This window comes from Mixophyes fleayi, chromosome 12 (assembly GCF_038048845.1).
Source record: "Mixophyes fleayi isolate aMixFle1 chromosome 12, aMixFle1.hap1, whole genome shotgun sequence".
NCBI lineage: Eukaryota > Metazoa > Chordata > Amphibia > Anura > Limnodynastidae > Mixophyes > Mixophyes fleayi.
In genome coordinates this window covers 4,276,777-4,296,298 of record NC_134413.1, presented here as the reverse complement: position 1 = coordinate 4,296,298, position 19,522 = coordinate 4,276,777, and the positions used below count along the sequence as shown (strand labels likewise).

Sequence of the window (19,522 nt, the reverse complement as noted above, 5' to 3'; positions counted from 1 at the left end):
CCCCGGGGAGTGCGGAGCCTCGCTCATAAACAGGGATTTCTAATGTATTCAAACATTAGATAATCAACGCTTTTTAAAACAAAGAAACATTTTGCAGCAAATAGCTAAATGTATCATAGGCCTGCCATAGAGTTTAGTGAACTCATATAATTCCTATAATAAGAGGAGGGGTGGGATCTCAAGAGGTGCTACAAGGTTCTGTTTGCTATAAATTTACTGGCTGATTAAAAATGTCAATATAATATGCCCTTTTTAATCAAGTGTTCATTGAACAGATATATAAGCTGATATTGCTGCGCAGGTTTGTCAGACCTCTTGCTGAGGATTCTGGGAGGGACTTTGAAATCCTTCAGGGTCTGTGACAGTCCGCAAAGCCTGGTTTAATTGTTAAATATCCTTTTATACAATTTTTACAAGGCTGTTATTATGTCTTTTAAGAAGTGATGAGCTGTCAAATAAACCAGAGTGATGTGAGTTGGAGAGATCTGGGTGTCAGCGGTGGGATTTAAGAGAGATTTTTATATTCACCTTCTATAATATCATTCGCAAATCCCTCTTGGATGTTTAGTGTGTGCTGTTCCCCCGGTTCTACCTGACGGGGCTCTCAATGTAATATCTACACACGCTCCAACATTTCATACTTGCACAGACCTCGTGTCCTTGTCCCAGGTATCGTCCCTAGTACATTGTCCCATAGAATCTCTGCCAATCTGTTGCAGGCTGGTGTGTTATATACATTCCCTTTATCCTAAATAGCTGCCAAATCTAACATGCTGGACCTCTAAGTCACATGGATTTATAGGAACATCACCCTTGTCTGTCTTCTTGACTACTTTCTGAATTGCAAATAAGAATTTACACTTTTTTAAGGTACAGCTGAATAAACTCTGGGACAGTCAGTCCGTGATTGATTGATTTGAGTCCGCCTGTGTACAAATATAATTGATTTAAAAATAAATACACCTGTCTGTGAGGAGTTCCACCGTGGAGTTTTGCATTTCCAAACAAGTGCTTCTTCATGAAGATCAAAGAACATTCAAAGAAGATCCAAAAATGTTTTTATTAAAAAGCACCAATTAGGGGAAGGAAATAAAATGGAGAAAATGTGCTGAATGTCTGTACTTTTTATAGCCACTATAATATATATATATTATATTATATTAATTTTATCAACAAACAAACACTGGAAACGTTGTTTCGATTAATGCAGTGGACTCTGCATTTTAGCTACCTATCTGTCTTTTCTTCCACTAATTAGGAAAAAACATAAACTCAGCTCATGCTGTCTCTAAAATAATTTTGGGAATGCGATCTGGTGGGCCTATTTTATGAAAGGGCCCAGGAGTGAACTTTAAAAACCTTAACTCAGAATTCCGTTAACTGGCGAACGCAGATTATCGTCTTGTGATTATTAAACTTGGCACATGTTTGTGCTTTAATCATATGTCCATATAGTATATATCTCTCTTTTATTTATCCAGCCTCTACAAATAGCCGTGTATGATCTATTTCTGTCTCTCCCCGCAGAGATCCCAGACCGTCTAATCAGCGCATCAACAAACATGTGAATAACGACATGAATCTGCGCGTTCAGAATTTCACCATCCTGGTACGACAGATCAAAACGTACTATCAGGTATGACTTTAGTTTCCTGTGCATAGATAGACAGGAAATCCTCGCTATTAACCTCCTCTGTGCTGGGCGTCAGGACTAAGCGAGCTGGTTAAAGCTGATTCACCACTTTGTGCTGCGTCTTTAACCCTTTGTTCTCCGCTCTATCTTGTCACTTCTGCATTATTGTTTTTTTAATCCGATTTGTTGTCTGTATTTGTTTGGATGTAATATCTGGTCATAGGAACATCTGTAAATAAAGAGAATCTGCAGCTTGCAGAGTAAATCACAAAACAACGCAGAGCTGACGAAGAGAATTGTTACAGTCTTTCACCTCTGTTGTGTTTGTGACTTTGCCGGTATCATAGTGACCTGTTCTTACCCTGTGGTCTCCCTTCATCTGAGTTATGAAGTTTGGTGTCTGTCTTTGAGCTTTGAATGTAAGATCTGCAAAAAAACATATCTTTGCATTAGCTGCTGGTGGTTCATGGTTACAGTGGTCCTGGATTGTTGAGATAACCTGTATATTTCTCTGGTGTTTAAAGACCAATTATTTACTTTTCCTGATTAAACTATTGTAGTTCTATTCAAACTGTCCGCAGCCAACAGTGCATGTTTTCCAGATATCCCCTCGTCATATAATTCTTTACAAGGAAGATTGCAGTACACAGTCACATCTCGTTGCTTGGCCCTAAAGCTGGGTACACACTACAGAACATTTTTCCCAACGAGGTTTCTGTAACGATTTCACCAAGGACTGAAAATCCCGATGATCATGCAGATTCCTGTGTACACACCTACACGATTTACCTTCAGATCTGTGATCTTCATCTCTCATAACCATCTGCTGAAAAGATCGTGGCTCTGTAAACTCTATGAAGATCTGCCTACACTGCTGGTTGTTAGTGCGTACACACTACAGGATGTTCCCAACATCGATCCATCATTGATTGAGATTTTTAGTCCATCAAATCAAACAATACGATGTGCTTTGGAACAATGAAACCTGATCGTTGGAACGTACACACCAATGCGATTTCGGACCTAACAGTCGCTTATCGTGTGATTGGCCTGATAATTGGGTGCAAAACCTGTAGTGTGGGCAGCAAGGTGGCTCAGTGGTTAGCACTTCTGTCTCACAGCACTGGGGTCATAAGTTCAATTCCCTACCATGGCCTTATCTGTGTGGAGTTTGTATGTTCTCCCTGTGTTTGCGTGGGTTTCCTCCGGGTGCTCCGGTTTCCTCCCACACTCCAAAAACATACTGGTAGGTCAATTGGCTGCTATCAAATTGACCCTAGTCTGTCTTTGTCTGTCTGTGTGTATGGTGTTAGGGGATTTAGACTGTAAGCTCCATTGGGGCAGGGACTGATGTGAGTGAGTTCTCTGTACAGCGCTGCGGAATTAGTGGCGCTATATAAATAGCTGATGATGATGATAGTGTGTACCCAACTTAACACATTGTGGCCAAATTTAACACATAATTGGTCTTCAGTGATTGGATTTTCCACATGAAATTAGCTTTTTTAGTTTAGGAGATAATCCCATAATGCACCAATGTGCTTCAACTGCCAACCAGATCTTCCATCCTGTCCGGCTCGGAGCCGGTTTTGATTGGCCTCGATGATTGTTCATTTGGTTAATGTAATGAGTCAGTCACTAGTTAATGCACTCAATAGGAGATCTGAAATTCATTAAAAGAAATATTCCGCTGTCTACAGAACTTATTGTGGATCTAATGTATGAATCCTGGGCAGTAGATTTAACAAACATTCTTTCCAACAGGTTGCGATGGATAACTGTACATAGTAGAACCAGACAATCGCTCCCTGTCCATCATATAATCAAGCAGGACACCAACAAATTTTGTGATCTATCTATACCCTATTATAACTGTTCTAGTTCTCAATAAACCCATATTTCTTTGGCTGTAACAGAGTTTCTCCTGAGCCTGCTGCCCGTCACTGTTTTCTTTCAGATTTGAACGCTTCCATATTGTTAATGGTTATTTTGTAAGAAAGCAGGAACGGGGACATTAGCCACTACCGTTTCCTGCTCTGTGTTTTTTCCTTAATAACAAAGTGACTGCGGAGCGGATCATTGTGTGTGTTTGGTTCCTCCTGTTACATTGTGTAACGTGTTTGTTTGGGTCTGTACACAATGCCTCTCGCTCCTAAACAAACGTTACCACTTCTAGTGTATTGTTCACCAAGTTTACAGCCTGTGAGGATGATTGTGTGTTGCTGGCACTAAGTTAACACTTCTGCTGGCAGCTAATTATTCTCTAAAGTTGGAATACAATCATTAGTTCTGCTTTTAGTCCAACAACATCAAAAGTTTTAATAATTTTACGTGGTTCCTTGTACAATTGATGGAAACATCTCCCAACTAGGCAGCTCCGTTCTGCACAAAATCTGCGTCTCTCATCCACCCTCATTACATCCTCCCATTCCCGGTTACAGGACTTTTTTCGGGCTGCATCCACTCTATGGAATTCTCTCCCTCGCACAATAAGACTCTCCTCTGGTCTACAAGCTTTCAAGTGTTCTCTGAAAACCCACCTCTTCAGACAAGCTTATAATATTCCTGAACCACCCTCTTAACCTCACTACATTACCCTATTACCACCCGTTACACAATTTCACACAAGCTAACTACCCCCTGACCAACATTGTTGTGTGACAGGATCATTTAGCTTATGAGTCACTTTTACCTTTGCAGTCTGGCTGGGCCTAAATGCAAAATTTAGACTTAACCTCATGTGTCAAACTCCCATTGTCCCATAGATTGTAAGCTTGCGAGCAGGGTCTTCTCACCTCTTTGTCTGTTTTACCCAGTTTATTAGTTTACTGTTTTTGTCTCCAATTGTGAAGCGCAACGGAATATGTTGGCGCTATATAAATAAATGATGATGATGATGATCTGTTGGTGTTTTGGGTTGTAGCTGAATAAATGAAATCTAAATGTTGATATTTTAGTTTGGTGAGCACACGCTGAAAATAAAAAGTTGTTGTTAAAGGGACGGTATGCGTATTTCTATTTACACCTATTTTTAAAGGTTGTGCACAGTGTCGAGTACTGCTGTCCATACTAAGAGTGATCAGGTTATACCGGCCCATGTAATAATACAGTTACCTCGCTGTGGTATATAGCGGGCGGGGAGCTGACGACTTGTTCACCAAAACGTTTCCTCAGCATTTTGTGATCTGTTAAGGAAACTTCGATGTGAGTTTTGTGCAGAGTTAAGAAGAGATTTGTAGATTCTCTCCCGCTTTGATCTTGTATTGCTGCGTTTGCTGGTTTGTAATGTAACAAGTACAGACGTTGTTGTATCTCTGTGGATCTGCCTCATACCTCACACCTCCTCCTCTGGGGGTTTCTTAAAATCTCATTATAAAATTAACCTGTTAGAATCTTTGCTTTCGCTATGTGAGTGTCAGGATGTTTGTATGTAATCTCGGGTGTCTGATGATCAGAGAGTGAGTTAGTGATGCAATAAGTCACCAGAATTACATTGTATCAATGCTGAGTAGAGAATTTCATTAAGCTGGGTACATCCGTTCGTTCAGATGTGTCCAGAGTGTGTGTACGCTCCCACAATCAGGTTTTACCGAACCAAATTATCGTCCGATTCGGTTTTCTAAACTTCCTACAGGATAGTTGGGTATGTAACTTGCTAATGGCCTCGATTTTGGGGAGGGACCCCCCACTTGTAGCTAGAGGGGTGGATGAGGGATACAGATGAATACTCATCCTGACTGGTATTGGCCTAATTTCTTTATTATCGGTTTTATAGCATACCCATGTTTCACAGCGCTCTATAGAGAATATGTATCCATTCCCTGACCCAGTGGAGCTTACAATCTAATTTCCTTACCACACCGATGCACAGACATTGGGGTTCATTTTTCTCATCAGACCATTAACATACCAGTATATGTCTGGCGTGTGGGAGAAAACCCACGCAAATACGAGGAGAACATACAACAAACTCCACACTAATAGGTTGGAATTGAACCCCTGACCCCAGCGCTGTGAGGCTGTAATGCTGAATTCCTTAGAAGGGGCCTTTTCCTATTTATATTATTGTTGATGTCTTCCAATTGTATTCATCTGCAACCGAGCTGGAGATGGTGATGTTTGCTCTGCTAACTTGCAGCCACTTGTTGCTTTGTGCGTCCGCGAGGTAAACATCTCGCTGCCGTCTATTGTCCTCAGTCACTGCTAAAGCTTCTGTCCCTGTGTGATGACAGATGTGTTTACCTACATGATTGTGTTTACAGAGTAAGACACTGTCCTATTGTAGCAGTTCCATATTTACCCTGCGAGTTAACACTGAAAAAAATGTGTTAATGTTTCTGTTTACGGGCTCCGTGCAGAGAACGCTGAGCGTTCGCTCCCACGCTGGGGCTGGGAAAGCGGCGAAATGCATGAAAACCGACGCGTTTCAACAATGATATTTTTAACATTTATTTCCAAGTGCTTTTCGTGTGTTGCACTTTTATTAATGCATTTATTGATCTGTGGTAGTAGCGCATGCTAATGCATAAAAGATGGGGCATGTTCTAAAATTATTACATACTGTGCCAATTAACCTACCTGTTTTTGGAGTATGGGAGGAAACCGGAGCACCCGGAGGAAACCCACGCAAACATGGGGAGAACATACAAACTCCTCACAGATAAGGCCATTGAACTCATGAATCCAGTGCTGTGAGGCAGAAGTGCTAACCACTGAGCCACCGTGCTGCCCGTATATCCACTATTTCTTATTCACACATGTTATTATAATGTCATCTATTCAAACCCATGTTGCTGTCTGTCTGTAACCGTATCTAGAGCCTGCTCTCCAGGATTAAACCCTCCTCCACCATCGTAGTGAAGGCTGCTGGGGGTCCCGGGAGAATTCCCCTCTCTGCTCAGTCACCTGGGGGACAGATCTCAGCAGTCTCATTATCATAAATAACCTTTCATTGCCCAGCAGCAGTTGTTCAATATCCACACAGGGCTGAGGCTGTTGTACATTGAACGGCTCAGTGTCCAGAGTTTATTCAAGTGAGCGATATGATAGATTTGCGTTTTCACTTTATTCACAGAAATGCTGTTCGGTGATCTATCATAAGACGACTTCAAATTCTGCCTTGTTTTTATGACTTCTGATACTATAAATCCTGGTAATCTAGGATTACCCCCATCTGAGATCTGTGAGTGTCTAAAGCAGTGATGTCTAACCTGTGACACTCCAGGTGTTGTGAAACTAGAAGTCCCAGCATGCTCTGCCAGCTATCGGCTAGTTATCTACTGGCAAAGCATGCTGGGGCTTGTAGTTTCACAACACCTAGAGTGTCACAGGTTAGTCATCACTGGTCTAAATCCAGATACACACTACAGGTTTTTCACCTGGTTATTGGACCAATCAAACGATAAACGTCCGTTGGGTTCGATATCGCATTACTGTGTACGCTCCAATGATCATGTTTTATTGTTACAAAGAACATTGTACTAGTTGATTTTATAAACGGACAAAATATCTCTATAATTATGGAACAATGTTGTTCCGATTCTGCAGTGTGTCTGCACTCAGGACCGGCAGTGTCCATAGATCTCTATGGAGTGAGCAGAGTCACCATCTTTTCAGCCGATGGGTATGAAAGATGAAGAGCACAGATCTGAAGGTAAATCGTGTAATACACGTATAGTGTGTACACAGGAATCAGCTGCTGATCGGGAGTTTCAGTCGTTGGTGAAATAATTAAGGACATTGCATGGGGAGAAGTTTCTGTAGTGTGTACCCAGCCTAGGGCTGGCAGGACCTGTCACTCAGACAACAGAAACATTGATCGTTACACATGAGTGAGTAGGGAGGAGACTGGGCGGCTCTGTTTGTACTACAGTATATGGTGGAACGGGAAGTTTTCATTGCAGCCTTTCCTTAAATAGTTTCCTGGGATGTCGGCTTTGATGTTTGGTGTTGCCCCATTTACACACAGCTCACAGTCCGGGTTATTACCATGTTATATACAATCAGACTATATACGGTCACTAGCTGACTACACTCCGGGATAACGACCGCTCATATACTGCAAATAAGTCCACTCCTGGGTGACCTCGTACGATGTCCCCAGCGGTGGTTGGGGGGGGTGATGATCTGAGCACAGTCCACACATCTGACCATCTGTAGTGATGTGACACTCGCTCCATCCACCCCGCAGAGGTCAGTCTCTGGGGTACCAGGACATCTCTCCTCTGCACCCTTCTCCGAATCGTTCCCTAGTAAGAGAATATTAGTATTTTACAGCTTCAGCTGTTCCAGGAAGTTTATTACACTTTGTGGGCACCATGTTCCATGTGCAGATCATAGTCTGGGGGGTAAATGTATGAAACTGCGCATTTTGCTAGTGGCCGAATATGGGCGACTTTGTTGGGAGAGTTGTAAGCGGCAATGGCTTTTAAAGCCAAGTTTGCCTTTAAAGCCGTAACTGCTTTAAATTTCCCCTGCAAAGTTGCTGATATTCGGCGACTAGCAAAGTGCGCAGTTTCTTACATGGCAGAGATCTGAATGGAGAACATACCTTTCTTTGTCAGTTTTGTAGAACGTATGGAAAACGTCCATTATCTGCATATGTGTAGCTGTTAACACAAGTGGGAGCTGCCTTGAAGATTGTTGTCTACGTTTACTGAAGAAAATCGTCTTGACAAAGTATATATCAGACATGGAATTATACACGTTTGTCCAGCAAGAAGAGTGTATTGAGTAAGCAATGGGTCACTATAATGTCCATCTGAAAGGTTATATCATATCACGGTCATTCTCTGAGACCGGGGACTGTCCGTTCGCTGCTAGTTCTCTGATCCCTGTTTTTCTTCCCATGAGCTGAGAGCAGTGTTATGATGCTGGAGGTGCCAAAAACAAGTTCGTGTCCCATGACATGACCCTTTACGGACCCCCCTCATCCCACGCTCTGTCCACTAGCTGTGCTTTGTAATAATTTATTTTATTATTTACAGTCATTCATATAGTACCGCCATATTACAAAGCCGTTTACAGAGAATATATAATCACATCTGTTCCTGCCCCAGTGGAGCTTGCAATCTATATCTCATGACACACGGACACGCACAGGCTTGGGTTAATCTTATTAGAAGCCAGTTAACCTACCAGTATGTTTTTGAAGTGTGGGAGGAAACCGGAGCACCCGGAGGAAACCCACGCAGACACGGGGAGAACATACAAACTCCTCACAGATAAGGCCATGGTTTGTAATTGAACCATTGACCCCAGCGCTGTAAAGCGGCAATGCTAACCGCTGTGCCGCTGAAAGAATGGGGGTCACACAAGTCCGCTCTCTCTTTCCCGTGGTCATTGGCTTTGCAGTGTATTAGGGTCGTGGAGGAGGTCCTCCTCTTCTGGGGCAACTTACATAATTCAAGTGTCTGTGATAGCACTGGTTAAAAGTAAATTTGAAGGCTGCAAACCCCCGCCCCCCCACCCCCCACCCAAAAGAAAAAAAACTTGCCTCCACTCCAAACACTTGATGGAATGGAAAATTTCCATGGGGCACAATTAAAGTGGTTGGGTGTACGTTCATCGCCTGGTGCAGTCTCTAAGAAGATGCTGCAACTCTCTGGAAGTATTTGTCCCACAGCTGACAATCTATCTATCTCTCACCTCCAGTAATCGCTAGAAATAAGGACTTACTCTCTGTGCTGAGATCGTTTAGTTTCCCAGCTTGTGCGTTAAGGAGGAAACGCCTCATTGAACGTGTTTCACGTAAATTGGAGGAAGCTGGGGTCAGATGGGTTAATTGTAACTGCATTAAGAGCAGCTGTGTGTACGCAGGACGGGGCTGGGAGCAGCCTCTGGGGACACATGTATTATTGATATTGATCCACATTTACTGATTGCTTCTGTTCTGCAATTAATTAGGCCAAGTGAACACACTTCATGTTAGGAGCGATACAATAATTGTGTTGTTGTAACAATCTAGGCTACAAACATTTGTCCTTGTATTGGGCAGCATGGCGGCTCAGTGGTTAGCACTTCTGTCTCACAGCTCTGGGTCATGAGTTAAACTCCCGACTATGTCCTTATCTGTGTGGCGTTTGTATGTTCTCCCTGTGTTTGCGTGGGTTTCCTCCAGGTGCTCCGGTTTCCTCCCCCACTCCAAAAATGTTATTTTTATGTACATATATCACGCTTAATTTGCGTCTAAGTGATGTCTACTTATTTGAGTTGTACCAGCGCAAATCACTTCCGCTGTTTCAGTATTTTCTGGAGCCTGCATCTAAGCAATGATTGTACATAGGAAGGTCCCAGTGGAGAAGTATTCGCTCTGTGTTTGTCCCCGTGCAGAGTGAACAGAGCCCTGTGATTAAGGTGTTGCTAGGAAGTGATCATACTTTAGCCGTGTTACTATACACGCACTCTAATTGCAGGACTGCGCCTGGTCTTGTAAACAATGGCCCTTCTAAGTGAATCAGATTCCTCTCCAAGCTTGTGATTAATTACCCGAGATTAGCCGGAGGGTGGTTGAGATGGGAGTAGAGTTGACTGATCTGGATTAGTTGCCCCGTACACCTTATTAGTGCCAGGTACATATAGACAGCACTGTGCATTATACATATGTTCTACTAATCCAAGGCATACTCAGTCATGTCTCCTATAAGTGTGTTCATGTCCTTATCTTATGTCATAATGTGTCTGGCAGCGTAAATGCTTCTAGTGAATCGCACTGTTGTCTTTTTCAGCACCGGAGAGGTTAATGTTACGTATATCTTTCTCTCTGAGCGGTCGGAGATGTCCATGATCCCAAATTACACAGATTATTGTGGAATCATTGTCTAATTTTTTGGACAACATTTTCACATTGCACAGTTAAGGCAACTGGCAAAACCAAAGACATAGTTACTGGATCAAACAGCCATAGGATAATCTGATAATATGACTCTAAATACATCCCCTGTTTGCCCAGAGCCTTTTAATAAAGTTCTGTATCATTATATAATGTTCTGTGACTCTATATGTGATAGTGTGATATTCTGTTTTCCAGTATACATATTATTTGTATGAGGACAATGGTGTGTTATGCAAGTTTTAGTTGTGTTTTTATATGTAAAATATATATTATATTGAGTATGTATAATCTCCTTATGTCCCCATTTCAATCTTCATAATCCAAATATGTTCAGTTATAATGATGCTGATATGTGGGATCATGCACACACACCTTGTAAATTAGAAGGGCAGCACGGTGGCTCAGTGGTTAGCACTTCTGTCTCACAGCATTGGGGTCATGAGTTCAATTCCCAACCATGGCCTTCTCTGTGAGGAGTTTGTATGTTCTCCCCGTGTTTGCGTGGGTTTCCTCCGGGTGCTCCGGTTTCCTCCCACACTCCAAAAACATACTAGTAGGTTAATTGACTGCTATTAAATTGACCTTAGTGTCTCTCAGTTTGTGTTAGGGAATTTAGACTGTAAGCTCCAAACGAGCAGGGACTGATGTGAGCGCTGCGGAATTAGTGGCGCGATGATGATGAAGGGAGTTACAAGTCACTGAGGAGTTATGAATAACTACAAGACAGCAGCATATTAATGACGGCATTAAAGAGAGAGTGAACTGTCAGTCAGTATATTATACACATCATGTATGACGGAGGGCAGATGGTCAGTATACATGCAGAATACACAGGGAATACGTGGCTGAGGACCAGGGTACAAGCAATGACTGATAAACTAAATAACTGAACTTGTGAAAAACAGAAGCAAAGAAATTTGCAGGACCCTTAAAAACTGCGGCTAATTGGACGGCATCAGGTTGTCGGTAAACTAATCATCTCCACGTTATTAATATTTGAATACAAGGGAACTGGTTTTGGTTGCTACAAGTTTATAGCTCGATAGGTACAGTTGCTGTAGGAGGTCTCTTATGTCTAAGCAGCGCTCTGGACTTGACATTTCATCATGTCCCCTGGCACACAGGCCTGGCGGCCCGGTGAGGCTGTGATAATTACTATGGCAGTGGTGTCTGGTTAATCTTTCATGAGCGCAGGTAACGGCAGCTGTCGCTGCAACAGATGGCTGCAAGACACAGGCTGATCTGGTCTGCAGCTGTCCTGTCAGTCACTGCAGGGACTGGGGGGGTATATAGAGGTAATGCCACATAACTAGCTGTCTGCAAACTAGACGGGTGAAAAACCTAAACATAAAACTGAATTTATGCTGCCGGATTGGATACAATAACTGAGTCTTTAATGCACATTTCATAGGAATCTATTTCAACCCTCTCCACATAAAAAAAGGAAACGTTTCCAGGATATCCGCGTCTTAGATCAAGTGGTATAATTACAGCCCTGGTCAATTAGACTGATTAACAAAAGTTTAAACAATGCAGCCTGTGCGGGGTCACCGAGGACAGGGCTGGGAATGTGATCTCTTCCGTCATCACCAGAGTTTTTCTTTAGTTTTAGGGGAAGGGGGAGAGAATGGATAATGGATGCAGCGGAGGGGTTTGAATCAACATATTACATTTGCAAAGTTTGTGTTGGCTTTTTGGAGTTTATTTTTGTATTTCCTTAGAAATGATCCTTGCTACACTCAGCGAGGCAGCCTATGCATCTTCCTATGGCTTGTAGCGGTCAGTGGCGGGATGCCATAGTGGATATAATGATGTTGTTATTTTCATCATACCAATAACTGACTCTCATCTAACACAAGAACAGATGTAAGGGAACATAGACCTGTGTTATATTAAGTGTTTCCCGCACTACTGAGTAGTGTGCGGCTTTATCTCATCTATGCAGGCGTGAAAATCTGCTTTTAGCTATATATTCTCATCACACACACACACACACACACACACACACACACACACACACACACACGTCGGGGACATGGTTTCATTTAGGATATGAAAAGGGAAAATCCAGTCCCAACCTTATTCTCCACTAAATGGGAATACCCCAAATTCTACACCTGACCCTGTGATATTTACATCTTCATGTATTACGTCTAAAACACAACTGACACGAATTAATGAAAGTTCAAATTCTATATTCAAGGTATCAATTCATACATGTGAGAGCGATAAATGGGTATTTTGTACTAACCTACATCCGTTCTGCCATCTCAGGCCATAATGACCTCCACACCTCTACACCACAATTACCTACTCTCCTGAAATGTCGGGGAGTCTCCTGAATTAGGGAGCCACCTCCCAGGACTGCTTACCTTCCGCAAGGTGCGTGAGCCATGACACTAAGCGCATCAAGCCCCTCCCGCTCCAGTATACAGCTAGTGACGGGTGTGTGATGACGCAAAGGCCCCACTCACTCTTCACTGCGAAACGCGTCATCTCTGCGTGTGCTGAGGTGGGCAGATCTTTGAAAATGTGATTGCCCCATCCACTTTTTACAGCAAACCACTTCAAGCCCCCCCATTCCTCGTATTTTGCTCCCTTGTCTACACCTCTCCTGCTGTTGTGCTCAGTTATCAGTCATTTTAAGCCGACTTAAAGGCTGCCTGGAGTGTATTTCAGTGGGATTACGGACAGTGGTGGTGGGTAGTAAAATGTCTTTTTACATCAAATACCTTAAATTCTGATCATAGGGCAGCATGGTGGCTCAGTGGTTAGCACTTCTGCTTCACAGCACTGGGGTCATGAGTTCAGTTCCTGACCATGGCCTTATCTGTGTGGAGTTTGTATGTTCTCCCCATGTTTGCGTGGGTTTCCTCCGGGTGCTCCGGTTTCCTCCCACACTCCAAAAACATACTGGTAGGTTAATTGGCTGCTATCAAATTGACCCTCGTCTGTGTGTGTGTGTGTGTTAGGGAATTTTAGATTGTAAGCTACAATGGGGCAGGGACTGATGTGAATAAGTTCTCTGTACAGCGCTGCGGAATTAGTGGCGCTATATAAATAAATGGTGATGATGATGATCATCTCTGACGCTGTTAGTGAATGCTATTAGTAACTATTTTGTATAATGGGACTGGTATGTACCCCCTTTGTCGCACTAGGACCCTCTAAAGCTCACTTGTGTGATGGGTACCACAGGTTTGGACCCCGTTTCCTGGCGTTAGTCCTAATTGTAACAGATCGGGCGTTGAAGCACTTTTTTCCTTAGATCTTTCAATGGTTGAAGTTCGGTGGCTCAATAGATTGATCTCTAACATATGGGCTAAGTTAGAATCTAGCTAGAAACCATTGCACTCACCCTGTCGCTGTCTCTAGATTAGATTTAAAGGTTACACATTGTGTTTCTTTGGGATTTACGATGTTTTTACATTAAACAAATGTTAATGAGGCCGGTTCTTGCCACACAGGGAGAGAAGTGCCCCATTGTGCTCCTGTCTGTCGTTAAATCCATATTTCCGTCAATCCAGGCCAGAGGATTTAACCCTTTCTAGGCGGCCCATAGACGTTTTCTCTATTATTATTATTTTTTTGTCCTAGATCCCAATTGGAGGATTATATGATTTACATACATATTTAATACCCATTTAGATCCCTGAGTTGTGTGTAAGGATCCTGTCAGTTCCAAACGTTATGGAACGGATGGATTTATCCCATCGCGCAGCTATGGCGGCGTTCTGCAGATCACTGTGTGGTAAAGGTTGATGTACCCCATTGTGGCCAATCACACATTCCCTTTTATTTCCTATACTGCACTAGAGAAATGACAGGTAGAATGCGATTGGTTGTCTGTGGAACCAATGATGTCCGTTATTCCTGGTGAACTGTTGTTACTGAATATTGGTATAGCCCCCATAATGTCTGCCACATCTATGTGAGGTAGATATGGGGCGCACTTAAATAACCTTTTATCTCCTTCACTCCCTATATCTCAGTAGGTATGGCTGTTGCTGCTAAACGATAACTTCATGGGGGGAATTAAATTCCAGCTGCTCTCATCTCCCGGTACTACGGTACTCGATCATCTCTACGGGGTGCGAGGGGAAATACGTGATGTTAGATTGTCGCTGAGAGCCTTCACGACCGCTCCGGAGGTACTCCGCGCAGAGGCGGATCTAGCGAGCTGTGGCCCCCAGTGTGGGGAGGTGGAGAGGAGCGTACCGGAGCCCCCCCAACCCTCTGCATCTGCCATGCAGCGGGCCCCATTATCTGCATGGGCCCCAGTGCATGGTGCCTACTGCACCTATGGTAGTTACTCCGCGCAGAGGCAGATTGCGGGTAATTGAAACCCCCCTTCCAATAAGTTTTCGCTTAACTTGTTGATGGTTCACCACTAAGCGTTACAAGAATAACGGCCATGTCTTTCGTTCTTTAAGCATGGTAGACATTGCAGGGTAATGTTGACATTATCCAAGCATGCTTTTATAATTGGATCTGAGGTACTGTTAAGACAATTTTCTACCTGGGAACTGCAAAACGGGCAACTGTTGGAATAGGGGCTGGCACAATATTTACCGTTCTCTGTTTCTTTACAAACCTATAAAACAGTTAGGACATTAGTACAAAGTGAATATAATGTGAAATCACTGAAAACTATAAAAGTGGAAAACATCCGAAAATGAAATATACTCTGCAGGTCTTCAGGAATCCACAGTCACATGTCATATACACAAAGTACAACAATCGCTAGATTAGAGGGCTCGGACATCCTTATATTGCAGCTGTCTCAGTATCTGCCTCTTACTGTCTAGAGATAATACAATTGTGCAATGATAACGACTTGTTTCACGCGTTCCTGCGCTCAGAAGAACGCTGCAGAATTAGGGAGAGACTGATGCACACGGGCCGAGTACCGGGACATAGAAGAGATCACATACATGTAACACATCCAGGGGTGCCTGAGGGGGCAATTGAAACGCGCCTCCCAGAGGCTTTACACAATGCAAGTGTATGAAAAAAAAAAATTTAATCACTTTTTTTTTTTAAATCACTTAGTTTTACTTAATTACCAACAATTTGCAATCAGTAGCTGCTGCCTCAGGTCTCCTTATTAGAAGCTCCACCTCTGGTGTTCCACATAGAGAAGTATTTAGGGTCAGGGGTTTTGTGGTGAGGACATTCATGTCCTGTGCAGAGATTCCCTGCGGACTTGGAATGTGACTGTGGGTCCAGCAATGACCTGTGATCCTCTAATGTTTGCACTGACTCTGATGTCCCAGGACTTTGCAGAGAGCAAAATCCCAGATGTCGTGACATTGTGGCAGCCCGGGATTAATATAGAGATGAGACGTTGCCTATTTACAGCAGCAATATAACAAAATAACGCTGCAGAAATATAGATCTTTGGTGGTAATTCCCACTTCTGGTTCCCAAACACCGGCAGCTGCTAAATTATCCACCCAAAAAGCTGCAGGTATGAGCAGAGCTGCCCCAGTACAGATCATTAGGTCTCCTCTTACATTAGTCGTTTCATGTTTACTTTAGTTTTTATCTGATTTAGGACGATGAACCCGACATTATTTGTTCTGTGTTCTAATCCGCTTAACTGTTCTCTCAGCGCTACCTTGTGCCATGTACAGTGTATGTCCAGGTAGTTATATAGATGTCTGACTGCACTGCATTATCCTCTGATCTCAACACCCCGGACTCTTGTTAAAGAGGAATTATCAGCTAGAGAACCAATCCTCTTATTTCACAATATATTGATTTCCTTATCTATAAAAGGATGAGTCTGTTCCTGTGTGTGTGTGTGTGTGTGTATATGTGTATGTGTATATATAGATATATAATAATATATTTTATTTATTTATAGAGAGAGATATATATCATATAATTACCTGAAGGTGCTATATACAGTTTATTGGGTCAGTATTTGGAGGGGTTACAGTAAGTACTGACCATCATGAAATGATTTTGTGAACTTGGCTATAATGTAATTTATTTGCATTTTCAATGCTCCTGTTGAATAAATTACACTTTCTAAAGCTTGGTGTAAAAATATCCCAAGATCATTTGCAATTACTGATAGAATTCGTATATTATACAGATGGGATGTGATGGAGGTGGCGTCCATAGAGCCCTTGTACTATGGATGGTGCATTAAAAGCAGGCCTGGCCAACTTGGGGCTCTCGTGTGTTGTGAAACTACAAGTCCCAGTATGCCATGCTAGCTTTCGGCTGGCTATCTACTGGCAAAGCATGCTGGGGCTTGTAGTTTCACAACACCTGAAGATCCACATGTTGGTGAGGCCAGGGCCGCAGGGGCCATACAACTGGTATCCAGACCTGTCCACACCGTGGCAGCCGGACCCTTCAGAGTCGTATTTTACAGTCCTGGCCCTGTGGTTTTTGGCTGATCTTTGTGTCACACTGAGAGATGGACTTTGGGATCGTGGATATTGTGTTTATATAAAGGGGATTGGCCGGCTCTGGCTACAGTCTACAAACTCCTGAGGTTCTGGGAAAAATATCTGTTAATGTTGTAAAACAGGTTTGAGTCTGTGCCCTAATCACGCTCTGCAGTCCTGCATCATGTTACCTCATTGTTTATTGCCGGGATAGATTATTAACCAGGTACTGTCACTCTGCAATGTAAACCTGATCATTTTACCATGTAACAAGGAAAACCCACTCGGACAAATACAGGAGTATTACCATTCACAGAGTCTTATTGAGTCTCATCAGCAGAAATCTACCTTTTAAAAAAGTATATATGTTGTTCTTTACAAACCTTACAGGTAAACACCTAATCTCGGGCATCGGATGCATTAAGTAGTTTGGAAGGAAATAAAACGATTGGAAATTATCATCAACATCATTTATTTATATAGCGCCACTAATTCCGCAGCGCTGTACAGAGAACTCACTCACATCAGCCCCTGCCCCATTGGAGCTTACAGTCTAAATTCACTAAAATACACAGACAGACAGAGAGAGACTAGGGTCAATTTGTTACCAGTCAATTAACCTACCAGTATGTTTTGGAGTGTGGGAGGAAACCGGAGCACCCGGAGGAAACCCACACAAACACAGGGAGAACATACAAACTCCACACAGATATGGCCATGGTCGGGAATCAAACTCATGACCCCAGTGCTGTGAAGCAGAAGTGCTAACCACTGAGCCACCATGCTGCCCAAAATGTCATGTATAAATAAACTATCTATCTATATATATATATATATATATATATATATATATATATATATATATATATATATATATATATATATATAATCTTGTACTCAAATGTAAATGCAATGTCAAAACACCTTAATGCCACCCCGGGTACATCGGAACAGTATGTGCTGATGACAGTGGGTGTGGTCACCTACCACGCTTAAGGCTTCTGAAGCAGCGCTAAGTGGCTTCTAACCACACTCCCCCCGTTCCGCTGTCACCAGGACAAACCTCCCAATATTTTCAGCATTCGGGACAATGTCCTGACAGTACCCTGAAATTGGAACAGTTGGGAGATACGGTTAAGGTTTAGTGTTCTGTTAATATTTTCCAGAATAATCGTAGTTTTTGGTGATTTAAAATATTTTTTTTTTTTCTCATTGTTGGAAGACAAGCTAGGAAAAGATTGGTGATACATTAAGTTTATTATAGGAAGGCATTCCTCCCTATTTAAAAGCTTAAAATATAACATTTGTGAATTTGACCTTGGTTTTTGCTTCTTTACAATGTTCCAAATTGTTAGTATTTTGGTTACTGTTATTTGTGGTGTCAGTATTGCTTCTGCTGTCTATGAAGAAGTTTATTGTGTGACCGATGCTGGAGATACAGGCGCAGAAACAGCTCTTTGATCCCAGCACCGTACTTTTGGGAATTAGGTTAGTTTGGCTTCCTATGGGGGGGGAAAGTCCAAAATTACACCGAACTGGTCAGGTCAAATGGTGACATAACCGCACACTGCCCTTCAGAAGATGTCCCATCGTAATCCCTACAAAACAGGGACAGGTTGCCGTGGTTGGCGACCAAATTGCTGTAAAATTTCACTTTGTTAAAAGGGACCTGCAAATCAGCCAGAGTGATTCTTGGATCTCACAAGTGGCGTCTTTGGTAAATCACTGTGCATCTGGCTTGTAAGCTCTGTGCTTAATGGAAGAGAAGCAACAGATAACAGTATAAATATACAAAATACTTAATGTAACGTTCACAAATATTTAATTTTACTCCATCTACATATTGTCTAAAAAAAAAAAAGAGAGAAAATATTTAGATTTGTCATTTAAACATTTCTCTGTTTTAAATAAAATATCCCAAAGTAAAGTTTTTGTTGCAGCGTCTGAACTTTGACTGCAGTTGCTGTGTTGTGAGTATTGATTCAGGCCCCCATTTTTCCTGTGGTGAAAGTTAATCGCATGGCTGATTCGGATGAGGCATCTCCTCCCCCCACCGGTCTCTGAATTGGTTAAATGGGGAGGGGGTATGAGCTCATGCTGTTTTTATTCTCCAGCCTGAGTTCTTTTCATCCCACAGTGTATTTAGTGAGCCCTTGTCCCTCTCGTCCCACTGCTTTTTTTGTTTTTGTATATACAGGCATCTGCGCTGGCTGTGACTAATTCCTTCAGATGGTCTGAGGAGGGGGGGGGGGGGGCAGAGCCCTGACAGGAATGTGGGACTCAGGGACTGGGGGGGTCTGTCATTCAGCTGCTCCCAGCAGAGTTTGTCGCACAGCTGCCATTTTGTCACCTCACAAATCCTTGTTTACATCTGTGGGGCACATAGTGGAGGAGATTATAAAAATGGCTGCTCTGTTTTGAGGATGGGGAACTACTCCTCCTCAATATGATCATCATCATCTATTTATACCTGAGCAGCTTAAAGTTTACCCATACACACAGCGAAGGACGTTTATAGTCTAAAGCGATATTCCTGCAGATTCAGCCTATTTTACTATATTTTATGTTTACTGTACGACAATGGTGGGAGGCAGCCATTTTGCAAATTTATTAAGACTTCATTCTCATGAGTTCAACCCACAAAATGGCTCC

General features: G+C 42.6%; 1 protein-coding gene across 6 annotated transcripts in view; it reads left to right on the top strand.

Moving 5' to 3' along the window:
• CCDC88C (coiled-coil domain containing 88C) overlaps positions 1–19,522 on the top strand; it is a 79,661-nt gene that overhangs the window by 20,239 nt on the left and 39,900 nt on the right. For all 6 annotated transcript variants that reach the window (XM_075192599.1, XM_075192601.1, XM_075192600.1 and 3 more), the window contains exon 3: positions 1,528–1,636. In XM_075192599.1, coding sequence (XP_075048700.1) covers positions 1,528–1,636 — 109 coding nt within the window. The remainder of the gene's footprint in view (positions 1–1,527; positions 1,637–19,522) is intronic.